This window comes from Cryptomeria japonica, chromosome 8 (genome assembly GCF_030272615.1).
Source record: "Cryptomeria japonica chromosome 8, Sugi_1.0, whole genome shotgun sequence".
Lineage (NCBI taxonomy): Eukaryota > Viridiplantae > Streptophyta > Pinopsida > Cupressales > Cupressaceae > Cryptomeria > Cryptomeria japonica.
The window spans coordinates 347690592-347713188 of NC_081412.1; the positions used below are offsets into that span (position 1 = coordinate 347690592).

Sequence of the window (22597 nt, forward strand, 5' to 3'; positions counted from 1 at the left end):
TGAGAATTCAGTCCATTATTTGACTGGGTAATATTTGTGCTCAGATTTTTTTTCCATCTATATGAGTATAGAAAGGGTTGCATTAAATGGTCTAGACCACATATACATGCACTTGAAGCTGGCCTTGAGATTGCAGTGTAGCAATTGTGCTATGTTAAGTAGGAAGTATTGCCATTTTGAGCATCCTGCAATTGTATGATGCGTAATAGCATATCAATTTGTGACACTTTCAAGATGAATGGGGTGCAGGGACCAGTTTGTTTCTTACTGGATTGACAAGAAAATGGTGACTATGGACCAACCAACCCAAATTTTCTCAATTTTGAAGCAGCCAGATAGAAATTATCTTACTCAGGTCTCTAGTCAAAATTATACTTTTGTCTTTTCATGTTTTAAGTTCACCAGTATAGAATATCATGAAATGAGTTTGTTTTTAGACGGTATTTATTCTGCTGACAAATTGGTAATGGCAACTTTTTCTTAACATGTAGTTGTAACTCTAATGATGGTGTGAACAGGATGATTTCAAGCCTCTATTGAGAGAGCTTTTGGCTACTCATCAAGGATTGGAATTTTTGCAGAGTACACATGAGTTTCAAGAAAGATATGGTACATCTTATGAAACCTTAAATTTTGTGCATTCTTGTGGAAAATGCCTAAGACTGAAATTTGATGCCAAAGCATGCTTGATTGATGTACACTTCATAGTTTTTTTAATAAATTATACTATCATCAAGAAAAATCAATTCAATTTGAAAAATGAATGCTGACATTAGTTCTTTCCTCATCGTATCTTATTGAGCATAAGGAGAGTTGGGGTAATGGCACTTAATTTAATCTTTGAGATTTCTTGATTTCTGTGGTGATGGAGGGCCACACAGGGGGTCTACTTATATTTAGTTAATTGCATACAGTTCTCTAGCAATTGATGTCTTTTATGAAGACAATATTTAATTTTTTTGAAAGAACTATTTCATAAATAGCAGGGAAAAACATTGTGAAATATCTGGAAAGGTCTTTACAGAGAGTTTTGTTTCTTCTAGGTTTTCAATTCAATAGTGCAAAGATAGGATAATGTTTGTGAGAATATTTGTTTGGTTACTTTTGGCCTAGAAAATCTTAAGAGCAGGACCCTTACTATTATTATTTGTATCTCTGTTTCCCAATGCCAGCCTTTCCAACACACAGTTAGGTACCATAACATCTGTTTTTCATGTCATTCATTGTTGACATGAATTCTGGCAATTTTGTTTGGAGGTCATACTTAGGTGCCATAAGATTGAATCTGATCCAAATTTGATTTGCAATTGAGTGGACAGCACACTCAAACTCAAACAAAGGAATGAACCCAATAAGCACAACTACCACTGCAGTATAAACTAAAGATTTATTGAGAATGATACAAGAAGGGATCTATTTTAAGAGGAAATATGAAGGTATAATGTGTTTTTAATATCCGGATGGCAATTCTTTAATGGCTATTTTTAGAAGGAAGTTGTTCACCTTTGATTTTGAATAGCCTAGATTTGCATGAAAATGAGCACCATCATGCTTCTTCTTCTTTGCTTTTTTTAATACAACTCAGTTCCATCACTTTTGACATGGGAAATATGATTCCAAGTGGTCAAGCCATTTGTCTAGTTCGTCTATATTGATTTTGCCTTCAAAATTATGGATATCTAAATTTTTGTGTACTTTAAAGGGTATTGGGTTCTTTAAAGGCTTGCTGGAGGAAGATGTTGATATTGCAGGTCTGATTGTGGAAGATTATTGATGAATTGTTCCATTATCTCTCTCCTTTGAGTTAACTTCTAGTTTTCTTGTTGCTTTCCATTCAAGATGCTTTTAATTGAGGCTGTTTTATATAGTTTGTCCTCATTGATTGAGACACAAGCATGGAAAAATTGCTATGATTGATTGGGACACAAACATGGATAAACTGCTATGATTGATTGGGACACAAACATTGAAAAATTTCTATGGTATTGCTGAGCCAGATTGATTTGCAATTTAGTAGACACCACCCTATATTGTAGATAAGTAGTGCGTTACAAAAACAATGAACCCAATAAAGAAAACAATGTTGTTGCAATGAATGCAAATAGTGCTAAACAGGGATGTCTCCTCCTTGAAAATGTAGAGTATTTGGAAATGCAGACATTTTTGAGATGCAGGAATGGGGATGTGTTGTGAGGTATTCACACATCGCCCCATTGCAAATGGGGACCCCCACTTTTTTCTGCTTTCTAGGATAGTGTTAAGAGTCCTTAGCTATTAGCCTTTGCATTGAAGAGGTATAGATGGCCAGGAAGCCGAGAGTTAGGAAGATGGCTCTTCTTTTGGGGGTGAAATGAGGTCAAAATGAACATATAGAGAAAGAGGTCTGGTGGAGGAACTCTTCAAGATCAAGCCCAATCAAGCAACGCAAGGAAACATCAATTGGGTCAAGTATGTAGGCAACTTCAAGTGCCCCTCTCTCAGAGTGAATTTCACTCTTATTGCCTCAGGTTGCAGGTGAGATCATATCAAGGTGAGTTTTGAGGTCTTTTAGTACATAGGAGCATAAACTAAAGCATAAAGTGGTAAGGTTCAACTCAAAAGTGCATTTTCAAGCTACTTCATGTGCCCTTAGTTGAGAGCGAAGTTGTTCCTAGAACGCACCATGAGCCTAGTTTTAACAAGCTTGAATGAATGGAATGAAGGAGAATGAGCAAGAAAACACTAAGTGTCAAGTTTCAATTCACTTCATGTGCATCCACTTTGGAGCGGACTTCACTTCATGTGCATCCACTTTGGAGCGGACTTCACTTCATGTGCATCCACTTTGAAGCGAACTTCACTTCATGTGCATCCACTTTGGAGCGAACTTCACTTCATGTGCACCCCTTGTGGAGCAAACTTCATGTGCTCAAGACTCAGAGCAAAATTCTTCCTAAGACCTCATGTTGAGCATGCTATGACGTATTGGAGTTGGGAAAGTGAGTGTAAGTGAGCAAAGGAGAGTTCAAGAGTTGATTTGAAAGTAACTTCAAGTGTTGATTTGAAAATAACTTCAAGTGCTCCTCTTGAGGAGCGAATTTCACTTCATGTGCTCTTTGATAGGAGCAAAGTTTCCTATTTGGCCTTCCATGAGGTAAGTTTTACATGTTTTCATGATTGAGTGTTCAAAAAACTTAAGGTTTGATTCGATGAAGCAATGAAAATGATTGAGAGCAAGTTTAGTTCTGATTTGAAATTCACTTCAAGTGCATGCAAATTGGAGCGAACTTCAAGTGCATGGGTTGTGGAGCGAACTTCATGTGCATGAATTTTGGAGCGAATTTCCCTCATTTGCCTAAGATAGGTTGCAAAAATGCTTATAAAATTATTGCCCTGAGCTGATTTGATGCTTAGAAAAGAACAATTTTGAGTTTAAGAGAATGAAAGGCAAGTTTGAGGGTCACTTCATGTGCATCCAAGTTGGAGCGAACTTCATGTGCATCCACTTTGGAGCGAATTTCCTCTAGAGGCCTTCCCTAAGGACAATTTGTCATGTTTGCATCAATAAATGGTGGAAAGACTCAATGTTAGAACCCATAGAATGAAGGGAAATGAATGAAAGAAAGTTCAAAGACAAGTTTGAGGGTAACTTCAAGTGCATCAAGATTGGAGTGAACTTCATGTGCACCATTCCTAGAGCAAACTTCAAGTGCTCTACTTTAGGAGCGAAATTGCTTGTAGAGCCCTCTTCCAAGTTAATTTGATGCCTCCACCTGCATGAGGGATAAAGTATTCAAACCTGAAGTGATGAAGGGAAGAATTGAACTAGGTTTGAGAGAACTTCTATTGCCCCTTATTGGGAGCGAAATCCTCTTATCAAACTTGCAAATCACATAAAAACAAAAATTATATCAAATTAAGAGATTATAGAGGCTATATGTCATGTATGTTTGATGCTCATTTGTTTGTTTTGCAGGAGATGAAGAAAGAAATCAAGGGGATCACGTTGGAGGAGGATCAAAACAAGTGTTCTAAGGAGAAGATTTCAACATCAAGATCAAGTTACAAGGAAGATATCCTGAAAGGGACTTCATAGACAAGCACAAGAAGGTGACTACACAAGAAACATTCACTAATACAAGGGCATGATCCAGCTATTCAAGGTTTGATACATTGAAAGAGTCAACAACATGAAGGGAGTCACAGAGAAAGAACTCCAAAGGAGAAAAGCAGTTTGGACATCAAGAGTTCATTCCAAGGCAACATCAATACTTCAAAACTAAGAGTATAACTTGCACCTCCATGATTGAGACATTCAAGAGAATAGTTTCAGAAGAGTTAATCAAAGTTAGAAGATCATCATCATCACTGCTGGAGCTAGATAATGATATTCATTCATGATGATCTACCAAGTCTACAAGTGCAAGTTGAAGTGGCATCCTAATCATCATCCCAGTCACTACTCCGCCAATCAAAGAAGTTCCACATCAGCATGTCTAGATGCAATGTACCTGACTCGTCTATGATGGTGCAAACTTTGAGGCACCTACCCCTATTATCTATTGGTTGAATATTTCAGAGGTGACATGTGTCTAAATGTTGTAATTATTTCATTGGCCAGAATAGAGTTTGTTGTAACAAACCCTAATTAGGGTTTCATTGTAAAATCTCGGCCATTGATCTCAAATTGATCGGAGCCATTGAATTGTATTGAGAGTATTATAAAAGGCTCAAGCTCTTCATTTGTAAAGGTTAATAGATAGTTTTAGAAGAATAGAACAGTGAATAGCAATTAGAGTAGAAGTTAGATTAGGAGAAGGCAAAGATTGTTGTCACACCTTGTTGTAAAGAACAATTGATTTCATTGAAGTTATGGTGAATTTGATTTGTTGCTTCAACAACTTGCATGGTCTTTACTTCGCAATTTATTTTCATGTTGATTAGATTGGATGGAGGAAATTGTTGAATGCATTTATGTGGAATTTGTTTAGTCCATACCACTAGCCTCTTGCTAATTGTACGTGTGCGTTGCGTGGTCAACTGGAATGATATGAGCTTAACTTCGCATTGTTATGTGTCCATTGTTTATGCATTAACTTGAATGGTGATCAATGTTTGATGGTAATGATTTGAACATCTTTGAAATGTCCTTAGAAGATTCTTTTCCCAAATTGTCCTCATGCAAAATTGATTGATGGCATAGTGGAGGAGTTGCATGCAAGAATATGGAATTTGAAATTACTTCTAGAAGCTTCTCATTTTCTCCTACGACATGTGCTCAATTGATATTTTGAATAAATAATTAATTTGCCAATTAAATTTATGATCTCAAGTGTGTGTGTCCACTATTTAATTCCTTTTATTAAAATAATTTCAACCTTATTCAATTAAAACATTTCTAATCAACAATAATCACAAAATAACAATAACAATAATAATAGTAGTAAGTTTTTATCAAGATAGAGAAAGAGGGTTATGATAGAGAGGCCATCGATCCTTTCTTATTCTTACTCTTACTGTTTACAAAAGGATGAGAAGATTCTTTCCCAATTGCTTCGTCTGCTTTTCTTTTCTCTTCTATATATGCCAATACTCGTGACTCTGCAAGGAGCCCTTTACCATTTGTCTTTCCTGCACAAAATTTAATGCCTTTTTGAGGGATAAAGCACAAATGTGCTTTCACTCGAGTATATGAGCTCTTGTATGGTTCTTTGCAATGAGAACAAATCCAAAGGGGAGAGTTTGGGTCCGTTTTGAAACGAGGTTCATTCCCAGCACTAGAAGCACTTGCCATTCTACAAACCAAAATGAATAAATAAAACAAAACTAGAGAGTTCATTTCAATTTGTAAAAAAATTGCAAGGAAAAATTTAAAAAAAAGAAAAGAACAACAAAAAACTTACCTCTTTTGTTGAAATCTTCCTCTTCAATGTCTTCGAGAACAAATCTACACTTGCAACTGCGTAGGAGTAGCACAAGAACCAGCTAGGAATAAGCAATAATCAATCTTCAACTCTCCTTGAGAAATGGTAAGGAAAAAACGAAGTTTAGCAATGGAGCAAAGAAGTTATGTTTTTCATTCTATTGGCAAAAATGAAGTAGCTTTTACCTTTTAGTGTTTTAAATCATCAAATTAGGGTTGGGGGGTCGAATATGCCTTTTTGGCATTAAAAAACAATTTAAAAAAGTAAAAAAGATTCACTTTTCCGTCAAATTCTTCCTGTGTTCTGCAAAAGTGGGCAAAATTTTGCCCGGGTTCTTTTTGGTTGGCAAGGAAGAACCCATAGGGCTTAAACAGGACCCTGTCTGGACCGGGGAAGAACTGACCCATGATTTGGACCTCGGGGTAACCGGACAAGGACTCGGGGGGTCCAGTCAAGGAACCCAACAACTTAGATTAATATCAATCTTTTATTTGAGTATAAATATTTATATCATTTTCTATTTTATTATTATATATATTTTATTTTATTATTTTATATATTTTAATATTTTAACTTTATAATTAGGACTTTGTGATCAACAAAATTTTGTTACAGTTCAAGATACAATTTCAACTTGACTATCTATTGTCAGATGTTTACAGCATGCTGTTCACATCCCAAACATGGATGGATTATGAATGAATGCAAGATAGTTCCGAGATATTGATCACACTTGTGACTTATATCGAGTTTATAACTTTCTCAATATACACAATTAAGTTACAATTTCTCATGATCAGAGGTGACAACAAATGTATAGTTACATGAGATACTTGCACGATCTGCAAAATGCAGAGAATTGACCCAAGCATAATGTGAATGAGAAAAACTTTAGACAACATGTGTCACACCCTTGTTGATGGCACCTACGTAGTCACTCCTACTCTTTTGGCAAGAGTTAGTTGAGTAGTGATAGGATCAACATGTTCCCTTCTTGTAGAATAACAATGTTGCAGATGGCAGCCAAGTTGTGGTTGATGGGAGTTGGACCTATAGGTTCACTAACTTCTCTTGGGAGGAGCTCTTGATGGTTGACTATTATTTTTAAATGATAGGGTGGAGTTTGATGTTGACGAGTGAATTGTTGAATGGGTGTTGTGGTGATATCCTTATGTGGCTTGGAGGGTTGGTAATTCTATTTAATTCATTTCGTGTAAAGAGGTGAAAGGGGTTCAAACCTTCACTTTTCTAGGTCTATCAGCTCCTCCAAAAGTGTGAATTCATTTGCTTGAAACTCTTCCCTAACATATGCCCATGCTCTTTGTGGATCTTAAGGATTTTTGATTACTCTAGAGTTTGTGCCTTTGTGGGTGCTACTTGGATTGGTAAGTTTCTATGGATCTCACTTAACACTATGTTAACCCAATTTTCTTTTATCCTAGGACACATCAAGCATGAACGTCCTGGGAGAAAGAAGATCACATGAGATGCTTTCAAACAATTATGTTTGTATTTGCTTGTTTGATTTTTTTTGACTTCTTGAATATTGTCATTTTTGTTTGAGTTTGAATGTTGCATGCCTCATGGCAAACCGAGGGCTTATGTTCTTATAATTTTGTTTTGATTTTGATGACAATGATTAATCTAATCTAAACTAAATGTATGTGGGAAACAAACTATATATATTTTTGAGCTTTTCTTGAAATCAAATTAATCTACCTGCAATTTTTGAAGGAAACTAAATGCTCTAGATGCAAAGAGTTTTTGATATAATGTTGGAGCCTCTTGATTTCAAGTTTTGGATTTGAATGTTTGTGAATTTCTAGAATACTTGATGTTGGGATTGAGTGTTTTTATAAAGGAAAGCAAACAAAGCTCAACTACTTTAATTTGTTTCTATCTTAAGAAATAAACTAAGAATCCTACTCTAACCAAGAAATGGCAACACAAAGCTAATGTTCTCAAGAAAATTTGAATTTTCTAATCTCTAATTTAAACTAAACTTTTGGAAATAGGAACCTGTAAGATAAAGAATCTTCACAAAACCTTTTTAGTGCTATCGGTGGGGGCTTGTGTCCTTAGGGATCCAACTTTTTGTATCCTCCACTATACAACGATTGGGACCTCCTCTTTGATGATAGTTTGCATAGGGAAGCACCAAATCTGGGGAATTGGAGATTACTTGGAAAGAATAGGAAGCTTTGAATCTTCTATGAAAAAAGGGAAAATGCACAAGTAGTCTTGTAAGAGCGTCATAATGTGGTGGGTGAAGGCTGTAATGCAAAGATGGTTTGCTTCTCTAGAAGTGATCCACTAGCCTTGTGCTAGAGATCTACTATCCTTGTGTTGGGCTCAAGGGAAAATAGAAAGAGAACTCCTGGCAAAAATTTGGCAAAATTACAATGAATGATCAACTTTTGTTGCTAAAGGCAAGGGAATATAAATAGGCAAAAAGCTTCAAAATTAAAATGAATGAGATTGGAGAGCTGATGGATATATTATTGAACAGCTAATTGAGAATTTAGAGGAGAGGAGAATCAATCAACAGGAGTAGAGGATTAGTTAGGATTGGAAAGAACTCTTTATCACAAACAAAAAATGGAGAAATAGTCAGAACCAAATCAATTACGCATTTCCAAAAACTGACAGTATTGTATGTTTTGGGGCTTTGGTTCACCCCTTTTGTCAAGGCTTGTTGCCTAGGGGACCCTACAACTTAAGTTAGGTCATCTAGATGACTCTACAACTTATGTTAGGTTGCTCAAGTGACCCTATAGTCTCTTGAGGAACCCTTCAGTCAAAGGTTGACAAAAGGTCTTTGGAGGTGTGCAAGTACTTGGAACCCAGTTCAAGGGCTGAACAAGATGGACAAGGGGCTGAAAAAGAATGGGGGAATTTTCATCAAGTCAGAAGAAAGTTGAGAGGAAGTATACTTCATGCCATGTGGGTCATGAGCTAGAGTGACCCTATGGTCTTTTGAGCAACACTTTAGTTTAAGGTTGACAAAAGATCTTTGGAGGTGTGCAAGTACTTGGAACCCAATTTGATGACTGAACAAGATGGACAAGGGGCTAAAAAGAATGAAGGAATTGTCATCAAGTCAGAAGAATGTTGAGAGGAAGTGTACTTCATGCCACATGGGTCATGTGCCAAATAACCAGATCATCATCAAATTCTCATGTTGGCAGTGCAATTTTATGCACTTATAGGTTCCACATGCATGAGATAATGGAGGTGAATTTATCTACCATGTAACTATTGTGGCACCTTGAGGCACACCCCACTAGACTAAGAGACAAATGCCATGGCTATGAAACACAAACACAACACACAAGATTGGCCTCAAACACACAACACAATCAAGCATGGTTTCTGTCCACAAATTCGTTCCACACAAGAATCTCAATACAATGGATGTATTCCTTTGAATTTTGAACTTTTACACACAAACCCTAAAAGGATTGAAATAAAGGTGGGATTCAATAAAAGCTCAGAAAATCAGAAAATGCTCAAATTTGTACATAAAATAAGAATATATCCCTAAAGGTCAGGACCCAAGGGGTGTAAGATTGGATGGGTTCACCAAAATGAAAGAAAATAAAAACACAACCTTTCAAATAGTATAGGGTGAATAAATGCAAATAGGCAGTAACTAGTAAATACCCTAGATAAGTAGCTGAGTCAGTAACAACACTAAACATGCATTTAGAAATGACAAAGGTGGGATCAAGGACTTAGCCTCTAAGTGGCAATAGAGTGCTTTGCTGATTTAGGGCTGGTGCTTTAACAGACTACTGAATGATCCATTCTTTGCTTTGGTTTAATTCCATGCTTGTGTATTTGATCTCTGTTTGCGGAACTGACCTGCATGCTTTTGACTGTTTGTAATCTATTCACCTGAGGTACTTGAGCTGGTGTCTGCATCTTAGAGGTATCGACAGATACTTTGGAGTTTTCTGTTCAAGTTATATCCTCCATAGTCAAAACCCTTGTGCTGCATCAATGGTTTGAATCTATGATTGGTGAACTTGTGGAATAAGGGGACAATGGACTCTAATTGGGGATAGTGATGCAATCAATATATAAGAAGCCATAATTAGTATAATTAGTCAATTTTGGTTTGTAAGTGAGGGAATCTATTGGAGCTCTTTCCCATGAAAATATTGGAATACATAAAGAAAAATTAAAGAACTCAGCCTACCAAAAGAACCTAAAGAGACCAACCAAAATTGGAAATTGAGAGGACACCCAAAACCACAAATACCAAAACTAAGGACGGTACAAATACTATCCCTGAAAAGGAAATCTGCACAACCATTAGGTAGGGACAATGATTATGCATGTGTAGAGATCAGCTTCCTACTACAAGAAAGCAACGCCTCCATAATTCATTTAGAACCCTCATTAATTGTGTCCTAAGCTTCTAAATGTAGCTTTTTTCCTTTCAATTTCCTCCGCCTTTGTTTGTAAGAAATTTCCACAATTAGGTTTGGTCTTCCTACATTCCATTTGAGAGATAGTAGGAATGTTAGTAGAAGACAAATTATTTTCTACTTCCACCACTTTTGTCAAAACCCTTCCATCTTGCAACTCTTGCCTGATGGCCGCCTCATGAAAAATTGCAGTTAGTAGTTGGAGGGCTCGACTCCTTTAACTTGGCCATATCCTCAAGTTTGGAAGGACTCTTATTAAAGTGTTCACTCTAGTGCATGCTTGGTAAGAAAACTACTTCTCAAAGAACAACTCATGATTTCTCCATATGAAATCTTCATCTGGGCTACTAGATTTTGGGATCTGTTCTTGCAAAACACAGAGAAAGAACCTGAAAAAGTCTTTGAGGTGCTTTCTGCCAACTTATGCCCCAAAAGATTACAATTAAAACACCTGAAAGGCATTTGCTCAAAATTAACAAATTGAGTGCAAGTATCCTGAGGGGACAAAATCCAAATGAATGAAAGGGTTGGATAATTCTACCAATTCATAAACCTGCATGAATTTGCGTTGAAAGTTGTACAATTTAATCCATGTTGGAACCTGTGTTATAGTATTGGCTATAGGATCAAAGAAAGGTTGGCAAGGAGTGAAAAAATCCACCAACTTTTGAAAAAACTAGGGGCCATTGTTCCACACATAGTCATGATCCTTGACTTCTGGAATGAACGAAGGAAAATCCTCTTTCCAACAAAGACAGGGAGAAGTCTGCAATTTTGTTCTAATCAAAATGCATCCAAATCATTATTTCCTCGCAAGAAAGTTTCTTCCTACACAGTGACATACCAAAGGTCTTATACCAATATCCCCTCCAATTGATTTTAAACATATGTCTGAAAAGAAAAGGTCAAGCATTTCATTAATCATCCTAATCTGAACATCCCCCAAAGAAATAGAGATTGGATCTCCACGAGCTGTCACTCTTAGTAGATACAATCCGGATTGTTGATTTGAAGAACCAAGGTTTGTTGAAACTGTTGTTCTCAAATTCTGATCCCCTTCTTATCCCCTATGATGAGAAAGAATAATTCTGTATGTAAATGGAGAAATCAAGGAACAAGAACCTTAGAGCAACATATGACAAGGTTTTAATAACCTTCTACACTTCGAACTTATCCAAAGTTCAGGCGGGTATACCTTATGTGAATACTTTCACACTTTTAAACAAAACCCACAGTAACCATTGTCCAAAAACCAGTGGATCCTATCGCCTTAAACAAGAAACTGAAAAAATATAGTAAAACTTAGGCTCATTTTCAGTGTTGATCCTCAAGAGATTTAGAAAAGAAAACATTAACAGATACCAATGCCTTATCCGGGCTACAAAGTCATCTATTTTAAACAAGAACTCCAGAATGAAACATATCCATGCATCTCAATCACTTTGGCTTTTATCAACTCCACACATGCCTGACATATATGAGAATCCTCCCATGTTATACTAAACAGTGTTCATCAAATTCAAAGTTCCCAACAAATAACCTACTGATAAAGATATTTCTCGCGTATTTAATTCCCCTCCTGAAGAAGAAAGCTAAGAAACATATCTATAAAGATTGCATTACAATCCCTGTTCAATTGAAATAACCCTAAGTTACCCAAATGAAACTAGTAAAATATTCGAAAGCATACCAGAAGACAACACAAATTATAGGCTCAAAGTTAATGGTCTGTATATTTATATTCAATCTGGAAAATCTAACCAAACTTGAGATAATTTTCTGTGAAACACTCAGAAAAAACGCAGATAAATTTCTGCAGAGTTTCTTTACAAATTCTTGTGATCCCTTTTTTCATTGTCCTGGTATCCATTTATAAAAGCATGGATGCATACAAGCTTTGGACCCTTTTGAGAAAGTTTGTTACAAACCGAATTACTCTCCAAGAAACGGTTACATGTTCTTTTCAACATCTACAGCTTCTTGCGCCTTTTGTTCCGTCGCAACCTCTTCTAACTGCTTCGGAGCATCTTCTTTTTGTCCCACATAATTGTCCTTCCATTCCTGAAAAACATCATCACTTGGCCAAGCAAAACTAACAACCTTCTGCTTCATGTCTTCTAGCCTTTTCCAAGTGACCCTTAAATGTCCAATTTCTGTTTCTATGAAACCGTAATGAGATTTCACCTTTTCAATTTCTTCAATTGTTTGGACAAATAGGGAGGTGTCATCAGTTTTGATAATTTGATTTATCCTTAGGGACAAATTGTGGTCCACCTCTTTCAACCAGGTCTTCTCTTCTTTCAACTGAATTGGACCAATAAAACCTCCTGGAAACAATTCAAATTTATGATCCGAATATTCTTTTCTATAAAGCTGGGCTTTTCTTTTCACACTTGCCCTTTCCTCTGAGAGAATATTCATCTCTTTTATAAACTCACTGGTAGACCTTAGAGTGTCATTCTCCTCTGCTTCTGGATGCGATGAGCACATGAGCTCCAATTCCTTACCTCTGGGCATCCACTTATTAAGGATTGGTTCCAAAGTGGCCTCATCTTCTCTGAATTTGATCATAACATCCAGAATCCTTTTCATATTTATGTATACAATGGGGGCCTTGACTGAGTCAACAAACTTCAAGATTGTGGCTTTCACCTTCTCTTCATATTTGTTTGCAAACAAGGCTTCAGCCTGTTTCAACCTTTCCAAGTCATGTTGGACACTTTCAGGTGATTGGGAACCAGAAGGCATAGGAGAAGGGGGGTATTCTACAATGGGACTAGTAGGAGGGGGTCTTGCTGGAGAGGAGGCTATCATGAGTGTAGAAGATTCACCTGGATGGTGCTGACCTGTCAACTGACTTCTTTAGCCTCATTGTAGGCCTTTAAGATAGTCTCCAACTTCAATTGGAGATTAGCTCTTTCTTGTGCCTCTCTCTCTTCTACTACCACATTGAACTTTGCAGTTTCCAAAACTGTGCTTGCAGCTTCCACTACCCCTGTATCTTGGACTCTCTTAACAATCATGCCTTCTAAGAGGCTAGAATCTGGTACATTTTTCCTCCTTTTGTTCTCATCCTTCTTTAATGACCACATGACAATAGCAGCATTATCCTTGCTGAATGTCACTCCTTCCATAGGCTTTGTTTCTTTACTACATCAAGCACTAGAGCATCAGCTATATCCCATTCAGGGAGAATTAACACACCAGCCTTTGCTACCATTTCTCTTCCTTTCTCAGGGGTGATAGTTTTAAATTCTTCCATCATTTTTTGCTTTATCTCTTCCTCCACCTGAGTTGTATCTCTGAGAGGCTGTTCACTCCTCCTTTGTTCACATCTAACCTTGAATTTCTCCATGTTTTGCTTCCATACAAATTGCATGAAAGCTCCTGTTGTGACAAAGTTACTGTCAGCCAAGAATTCTTCACTGGCTTGTTTAACAGTAAGGTCCAATTCTTGGCCTTTTAGCTCACCTTCAGTCAAATTCATTTCAGCACTAGGTGGGTCTTCAGGCATTCCCTCTTTGGTCTCTTCATAGGTATAAGCAATCTCACCGAGACTCCCTAACTATAATAATTGTTCAACCACCGCTTGCTCATCTCCAATGTGGATAGGGGACTGAGATGGAGAATATTGAGGTTCATTAGTTTCAACTTCCTTTCCCACTCTTTGCCTTTTAGGGGAATCCTGAATGTCAATGACATCTTCAATTTTCCTTTTCCCTTTTGAAGTGGAAGGCTCACCTGTCACTGGCATCATCACAGTGTACTTTGACATAGTCACCAGGTGGGATAGCCTTAGCAAAGGCAGGCTTAGCCAAGACCAACTTATCAGGATCATTTTGCATTATGGCCTCCCTTTTTTCTTTTAAGGTCTGCATGAGGTCTTCAAAATAGAGAATCAAGAATTGGATTTTCTCCTCAAAAGGGTTGAAGCTAGAAAGAGGATCATAGCTACTGTCAAATTGATGGATAAAATCAAGTGCCTTCTTGTATGCAACCCACTTCTCCTTCCTTAGTTCCTGCTCATCTAAGCTGAATTCATTTTTGATTAAATCTTCAGGGAACTGAAATTGGTGAGGCCTACCTCTACACTGCTCTCTTTCTGAACATGCCATTGAAGAAGTCCTCAGGGTCTGCACATCTTGAAACTGCAGTTGACAGCCTATATGGCTTAAAGAATTCTTCAAAATATTTCCATCCACCCTTAGTGATTACAAAATGGTGGGCCATGGTAATAGTTGGGAAAATGGTCCCTTTACCCCTATTGGTTAGCTCTGCCTCTTGCACTCCTCCAATTTGTCTCAGTACTTCTGCAATCCCTATCTTTAATGGGACCTGATAGGGCAGTAAATAAGGGGTACCTCTAAAACCATACACTCTGAAAACAGTAGAAACAGGGTACAAATACATGTCTCCCCAATTGTGAACAATCTTAATATCCTCTGCAAACTCCTTAGGTCTGAGGAATTCCAAAAGAGACTTAGGAATTCTAGGGTTTTCTCCGCATAAAAGGATTCTAATCTTAGATGCAAAGCATCTATCAAATTTCAGAAAACTGGCATCTTCTCTATCCCAGGATAAAAGAGTGCTTCAAAGCTGAACAGGCATCTCTTCCTTATCCTTTACCTTGATCAAGTCCATTTCCTTTGCAAAGTAATCAACACCTTTGAACAAGAACATGTGTATTAACATGGAGTACCATCCAAACAGCCTATCCACCTTACCATTTTTGATCCCTACTAGCCCTTTATGAATTGCATCAGCAAGGTATGAGGCATAGTCAAATGTTATTGCTAGGGAGGGGTTTAGAATTTGTGCAATCATTACCGTGTAATGGGTTGGCATATTCTTTTCAACATCCTCTCCAAAGATCTGACATAATGCCCAATACATACCCTTAGCTCTCAGAGTGAATAAATTGAGGGAGAATGGTTCCATTGTGCTGGGGCCTACAACTGTTAACCCCCCTATCTTAACAAAGAATTCTTTCAATGGGCCACTCCTAAGATGATCCCTCTGTGCATTGTAAACCTGGGCTAATGACTCAAAGTCAATAGGCTCTAACAAATTGGAGGCCTCACTGAGTTTAAACACCACCTTGAATTCATCTTCATTTATTTCAATCAATACTGATCCCTTTATATTCCTAATGCATCTTGCCACAGGGCCATAATTCTGTGCAATTATGGTCAACAGATCTACGTCCATGAAAACACCTGGGACCACAAGCTTTCCTACATCCAATTCCCATATGCTATTCAAAGGAGCTGGGGAATGTCTCTGCCCAAAACCGACTTTGAACAATCCTAAACCTGATATTCCTATTTCAGGGTCCCTTAACCAATTGCCTTTATCATATAGGCCATCCCCAATTTTCAGACGAGGGTTCTTTGGTACTAGCTCTTTGGCCTTAGCCTTGACATTGGTAGACATGGTTAATTGCTCTAAAAAATCATCACAGATGTTCCTGTCTTGATAATTGACTTTTCCTGTCAACTCTCTTCTTGGTGCCATTCTGAACAAGCAACTATACCACTAGAAACTAGCACGGACCTCTAATGAAATAATTCACACAACAATATTTGGAAATAGACCAGAATTATCAAGAAAAGTACAAAAAACCTGATTATTCGCCTGAAGAGAATCGCTCCGCACCAATTTGCTCTGCAACAAACTTCGATGAAACAATACTAACAATCAAGTTGATGCGGACTCAAAAGGACAAGCTGGCATTGAATTTTTTAGAAATTAACTCCGCATGCTTCGGCTTTCTTTTTAGAATTGAATTCACCAAATCGAATTCAAAATTGGCTCCAACGGGTCATAACTCCTCATAATCTTTCCTCTGTTTCAGTCTTTCGCTATTTCGCAGTACATAAAACCTTTGCAGCTTTCTTTCGCGAAACAACGCTGGCCGTTGGATCACAAGAACTTACACTGCCTTTACCTCCGTCTGATCTCTCTTTGTTAATGTCGGGCCCCACCTCCTTTTCGTGACTTCGCGGGCTTTAACACTTGTGTACTTTTCCTTCGCGAAGCCACGCTAGCCGTTAGATCAAGCTCTAATCACCCGGCTTTTAACTCTAACCAGGACTGTCAACCTCACTAACTAATCGCGCCTCATCTTGACGGCTAATGGTTTTCGCCATTTCGCAGAGGTTAAGCCGCAGGCATATCTTCGGGCCACGAAACAACGAGAACCGTTGGATCGACCACGAGATGAATACTTTTTAACAAGCTTCAAACCTTTTAGGTGGGCCCTTTATTCGGAAATCACTTACTCTATTTATTCGCCGGTTAACAAATGCCACATGGCAGTCGACCATTAGCTCTAGAAACTCCTCTGGGTTCCACCCTGAATCCGCCACGTGTTCTCTTTACTATTCCCACATAATTGCCGGTTACACCTAGGCGGGCCCTCAACTACCCGTCAGAGCCACGTGGCATTCGACACATCACTATCAAGTTCTACGAAATACAGTAGCTGTCATGCCACGTCATGCCTTCGTGTGATTTCCACCTGTCTTTCACCATTTCGCGAACATTAATCTTCGTTTGGCTTGCGGCCACGAAACCACGAGGATTGTTGGATCAAAACAGATCTGATCGGCTTTTAACTTCGTGCCCTGCTTGTCCCTTGGGCCCACCGGCCTTTTCGCCACTTCGCAATGATTAACTTACTAGCATCTTACCTTCGCGAATCCACGCGAGCCGTCAGATCTCAGGAACTTGCTCGTTGTTTACTCTTTATATGACAACCTTGCCTGGGCCCACTGCGGACCGCCAACTGAGCGCCCCGTCACTACTCTGTCATCGCCAGCTGGATCTACCACCTTTACCGCCACCTCTAGCGGGACCCGCCACCTTTTTGCTACTTCGCGAAAGGTAGAACGTGCGCATCTCCCGGTCGCGAATCAACGCGAGCTGTTGATCTTTTTCCAACCCGATCACTCTTTAACCAAGGAAGACTGCTTGTCTCTGGGACCCGCCATGTGTTTTCGCTGCTTCGCAAAACATAAACCAGGTGCATCTCGGGCTAGCGAATCAACGCGAGCCGTTGGATCACAATCAAGATGCAACTCTTTTACCCGACGGTCAGTCCATCTGGTTTGGCCCGCCTATGCCTTTCGCTACTTCGCGATCGGTAACTCATGGGCATCCTAGCTTAACGAAACCACGCGCACCTTTAGATCAAAAGGAACCTGCTCACCTTTTAGGAGCCCGATTAAGAAATTAAAACTTGAGGAAAGACATAGAAGGATAATGCGCTGATAAACCCGCCTAGGAAAAAATGTAAAGATGGGGGGGGGGGACACTTTTCACGACCAACGGACCCTCTTTTAAGTGAATAAAGCAACACGGAAATAGAATTATAAGGGTTTTTCTTAGACACGAGCGATTTAAGACTTAAACCCTAAACCCTTATTTGGACCCAAAGCAATTAGAAGTAACAAGGCCATACCAGACTCAAAATTTTCATAAACTTAGCCAAATATGGGAAAAGAATACCCATTTTTTAAACAGTGATAACAGAAACCTCACCAACCATTTCCCCTAAACTATCACACACCAGATGTGGGATGGTATAATGTTGTTTTAGTTATTGGCACTCAGCCAAAATGGGTGAAGGAATGAGATTGCACAAATGTTTACAAATTTGCTACAGCAATGGAAGGGATTTGGGGCATTTTTGCATTCTATGTAAACCCTATCTGTTGCTGTTGTTGCCTTTGACCACTTGTGCAAAAGGTCCTTTGTGTGTTGATCTTGTGATTCAGGGGCTTCTAAGAAGCTCTGCCAAAGAACTAGAGAAACAACCTTCCACATCGCCAAATAAACCATTCGTAGGCACCTTTGGAGTGGTCTATGTTCACTCTCCTTCCTGCATTGGACAATCTCCTGCTGCCAAAGCTTATGACACCTTACCATCATCCTCTGATGCCCATCTTTGCTCATGATAGTGCCATTTGCATCCATATTCCTTCCTTGTGGTTCTCTATAGGACATAACAACAACAACAACAACTTATCAAAGTGATATTTAGGGGCATAGACATTTCTCAAAGTGAAGGAAAGCAGGAGCATGTATTGTGAAGCGTAACAGAGTTCCAATATATACTGGAAATCAGTTTAGAGCCAAGGAAATTGAGAATGTTCTTCTAGAGAGTTGCTGGACCTATTGACTGTTAGCTTCCATTGCAGAGAAGTCCTCAAATTCCACCTTTTCTAACCTGCCGATCAATCCTATTGTTGCACACAATTAGGAGAAATTCACATGCCTGAATTTTGAACTATTCATAGCCACTGCAACAGTTGACAACCCAATCCTTTATTTCAGAGAGGGAGAGGGCCAAATGCTGACAAAGCGCCTCACTAGGGCTTCTTAAGAGAGGCTATCAATCTCAGTTGCAGTTTTTTATCTTCTTGCAGCATCTTTGGCTGAACTGAGGTTGTATTCACTTCCCATATCAGACAAGGGATCTGTATCTCATTCAAGCAATTTGTCATCATCCACAGGGTGCTCCTTCCAGACTCTGGCATCAAGTTGGTTAACTTGTGATCAGTGTGAATCATTCTCCGCTGTTCCTTTAGCCTTATAAACCGTTCTTTTGACTTTCTTCTGCCATTTTTCAAATCCTTCCATTCAATTCAAATAGATCCCATATTATTTCAATTTCCTCTAGCCTTATAAACTGTTCTTTTGACTTTCTTCTGCCATTTTTCAAATCCTTCCATTCAATTCAAATAGATCCCATATTATTTCAATTTCAAATCAAATTATCTTACTGTATTCTTATTGAACAGTAGAGTTTAATTAATCACAAATCCACAAGGATGAATTATAGAAAGGTATGTGATTAAGACACTTTAATAGGGATGGGACTCATTCTTCTATCACCAGTCCCGGGATTGTTTTGTTTCCGTCAAGAATGGCATACATGAGGAGAATCAGAGTTCCAAGTATTTTTGAAAGAGGCATTATGGAAATGTCAAAGGCTCTGTTATGTGATGGGAATGTTGGCCCACAGGTTTTGGTTTTTAAGGTTTAAGTTTGTCCATAGCATTGCTGTTAATGTACTGTAGCAGCAGGAGACATCATTATTTCCTGTGATGGATGTGTATTTGTCTTGTTGATTTTGTGCCTCTCCTTTTATTTGTTTGACAATATTTATTCAGCGGGTTCTTTCCAAGCTGGAATCTTTTTGGTTACCTTGTCTACCATCACCGACCTCATCCTGGCTGGCAGTGTTTCTTTTTCTTCCATTGAAGTTCATTGGCTCGTTGTGTAACTGACATCTTCTTTAGTGTTTGGCCTTCCCTCTTCTTCTTCGTGAGCCATATTGGGTCATGTCTTGTGCTATTTATACATATGCCGAGGGACGTAAAGAAGGTGATCGATATTCTGATTTTTGATGATTATTGGTGAAAAGCTCAGGACTTTACTGCTGTGATCTTGCATCATCTTCAATCTTCTGATATAATTATTTATGTTCAGCTGTGTTCGTCGGTGTATGAAGATTTGATCTCTTATCATCTTCTTCAACTTTATTTGTAAGCAGTATTCTGATAGTCTTCTTCTATTTTAAGCATTATCAATCATAGTTAGATGATTGTCTACTCAGCGTGAGAGTTCTGTACTCATCTTGAGCATTCAATAAAATCTATTTTTTTTGGGTGTGGCTGGGTTTTTCACCCTCAGGTGGAGGGTTTTCCCAGGATAAATTGTTGTGTATCTTGTTCTTTTAAGTTTTCTTAGTTACTGTTATCTGAGTTTGTAGCTTTCTGGTTCTATTTTTAACAGTTGCTGCTTGGCAGGAGTCTTGACATTTTCTCTGCTTGAAACAGGGCATAGGCAGCCGGCATACTAACTTTATATTCTTTGACTTGTACTCTTGTAGATTTCAATACATGCCCAAAATATGCAAAATAATATCAGCTTGAAAATTATGTAAACACGATTCCGATCCAAATAAAGAATCACATTGACTTCCTAAACAATCTTTGCTGTAAAATTGTATTGGAGTTATTTTACTTGCAAATTCAAGGTTCTATACAAACTCACAAATAGCAGGCAGCATCTATTTTGGGAGGAAGCTGTTTCATTTAAAAGCTATGGCTAGAGGTGGCCAAACGAATCAAACTTTTGTGTTAAGATCATTAGAACTCAGTAGCTATATTTTAATTACTTAACTGCATATTGTTATCATCTCAATAGCTATGATATCTATTTTTGTCAAGATTGACTTAATACTATCTTGTAAGGTGCAATTCCCCTTGACTGGGTAATATGCTTTCACTGTAATTGATTGGTGGGCCTCCTTTTAAAATTTTGATTCATTTGGTAAAATCTTGCAGATCCTCCCTGCAGAGTTGTTTCTTGTTTGTTCTGCTGATTGTGTTTTCAATGCCAGAGGAAAGGGTACCATTCAAATTTTACTTGAATATTGTTTTAAGTTGGTTTGGCTTCAGGTTTTGGCCTGGTAACAATGCTCAGGGTTGAACTGGGCCCTGACAATGTCCTATACTTGGATATTTCAAATGAAATTGGCATTCTGTTTAAACTTTCAAGTGATACATGTTGATGTTTTGAGTGTAATGGACAATTTGTCTGCAATATCATATGGAAATTATTATTTTCTTTCCAAAATGAGTATTGCATGTGGTCAGCTATCTAAACGTGTAGATACATGTTAAAATGAATTTAATATGTTAAAGTATTTGCAGATATTTATGAATCTAAATATGCAAGTATAACCAGTATCTTACATGTAGAAGACATGATTTACTGAAAGTTGCACTTTAAAGTACATAATATATGCTACACATCAATGTTAGTTTGAATATATTTCAAGATTAGCTAGGAATTACTGATTTCTAACTTTCACCTTTTTGATGTGGGTTCCATCAGCGGAAACTGTGATTTATAGGATTTTCTACTACATAAATAGGTCTGGAAATGGCAACATTACACTGAGGGAACTGAAGCGTGGAAATCTAATACCTGCAATGCACCATGTAGACGAGGAGGAGGATATTAACAAAGTGTTGAAGTAAGATCCTTTCCTTTGTTAGGTGTTAGAGTTGGCTTATAATGAAAATATCTAAATTAAAATGTTTGCTTTTGTTTAGTTCATTACAATCATCTGAGCAATTTAAGTTGGATTCATGGGGCATTTAGCTTCTAGATCATTTAGACTAATATGAAATTTGCGAGGTGAAGAAAACACATAAATTTTCTTTGCATGAGATTTCTCTGAGCATTCTTCTCTGTATCAAAATCACTCACAATTCTGGAATGCATTTTTCCACTATGCCATGATAAGCGAATTCTCCCAAACTCTGGCTATTTGCAATTCATGTGTCTGAAATTTTAATGTTGCACTAGCAAATATAACGGACTCGCCATAGTTGAAAATCTCGGACTCGCCACGGACTCGGCAAACCAAAAATTTCGATTCGGACTCGGACTCGTGAAAGACTCACGAAAGACTCGGCAAAAAAAAAACTGCAGTTTTACAAAAAAACATAAAGAAATTAATGCATTTAGAGAACATAAGAGCCATAATTGAAACATTACACATGTCATATGATCAACAAACGTGCAATATTTGAAATTTCATCATTCATACTCATAGTTTCAAACTTTCAACTCTAAAATGTATAATACCAAGATTTCTTCAATGCTAATTATGTTGTTATATGGAGCCTAATCAGACTCAGAGGTTAAATTTTCCCTACTTCCATCAGCGCAGTTTCCCCCTATATTTTTTGATGGGGGTTTGGGGGCAGCGCCCCTTGCACGCTCCCTGTCGTGATATAGGGCGGGGTCGAGGGGCAGCGCCCCGCGAGGCCAAAAATACTTTTATTATTTTATAAAGGCGTCGGGTGTTATTTTTCTATTGGCCCACGTCCAATTAGGGTTACCCCTTAACCCCCAAAAAAGTCAAAAAGGGGGGAGTTACGCCAAATGAAGGCAAAAAAAACGAAAAAAAACTCTTTTTTAAAGCTTGCCTGATGGTTTTTCTGGGTCGCACGAGTCCATCTGAAAGACTCGCGAGTCCGTCCAAAAGACTCGCGAGTCTTTCAAATGGACTTGCTAGGACTCGCCTCGCGAGTCGACTCGTCGCTCCCACGGACTCGCGAGTCCGTGGCGAGTCCACAAGTTTTAAAACTATGGTACATTCCATCAAAATAAAATATTTGTTCAGGTTGAAGCATAATGAAAAATTATATTGATAGTTTACAATGTCTTTTCAAATGA

General features: G+C 38.2%; 1 protein-coding gene across 1 annotated transcript in view; it reads left to right on the top strand.

The window, feature by feature from the left end:
- LOC131045321 (serine/threonine protein phosphatase 2A regulatory subunit B''beta) overlaps positions 1-22597 on the top strand; it is a 90535-nt gene that overhangs the window by 40120 nt on the left and 27818 nt on the right. Inside the window, exons 5-7 of the mRNA XM_057978897.2 lie at positions 250-355; positions 519-609; positions 21245-21386. Coding sequence (XP_057834880.1) covers positions 250-355; positions 519-609; positions 21245-21386 — 339 coding nt within the window. The remainder of the gene's footprint in view (positions 1-249; positions 356-518; positions 610-21244; positions 21387-22597) is intronic.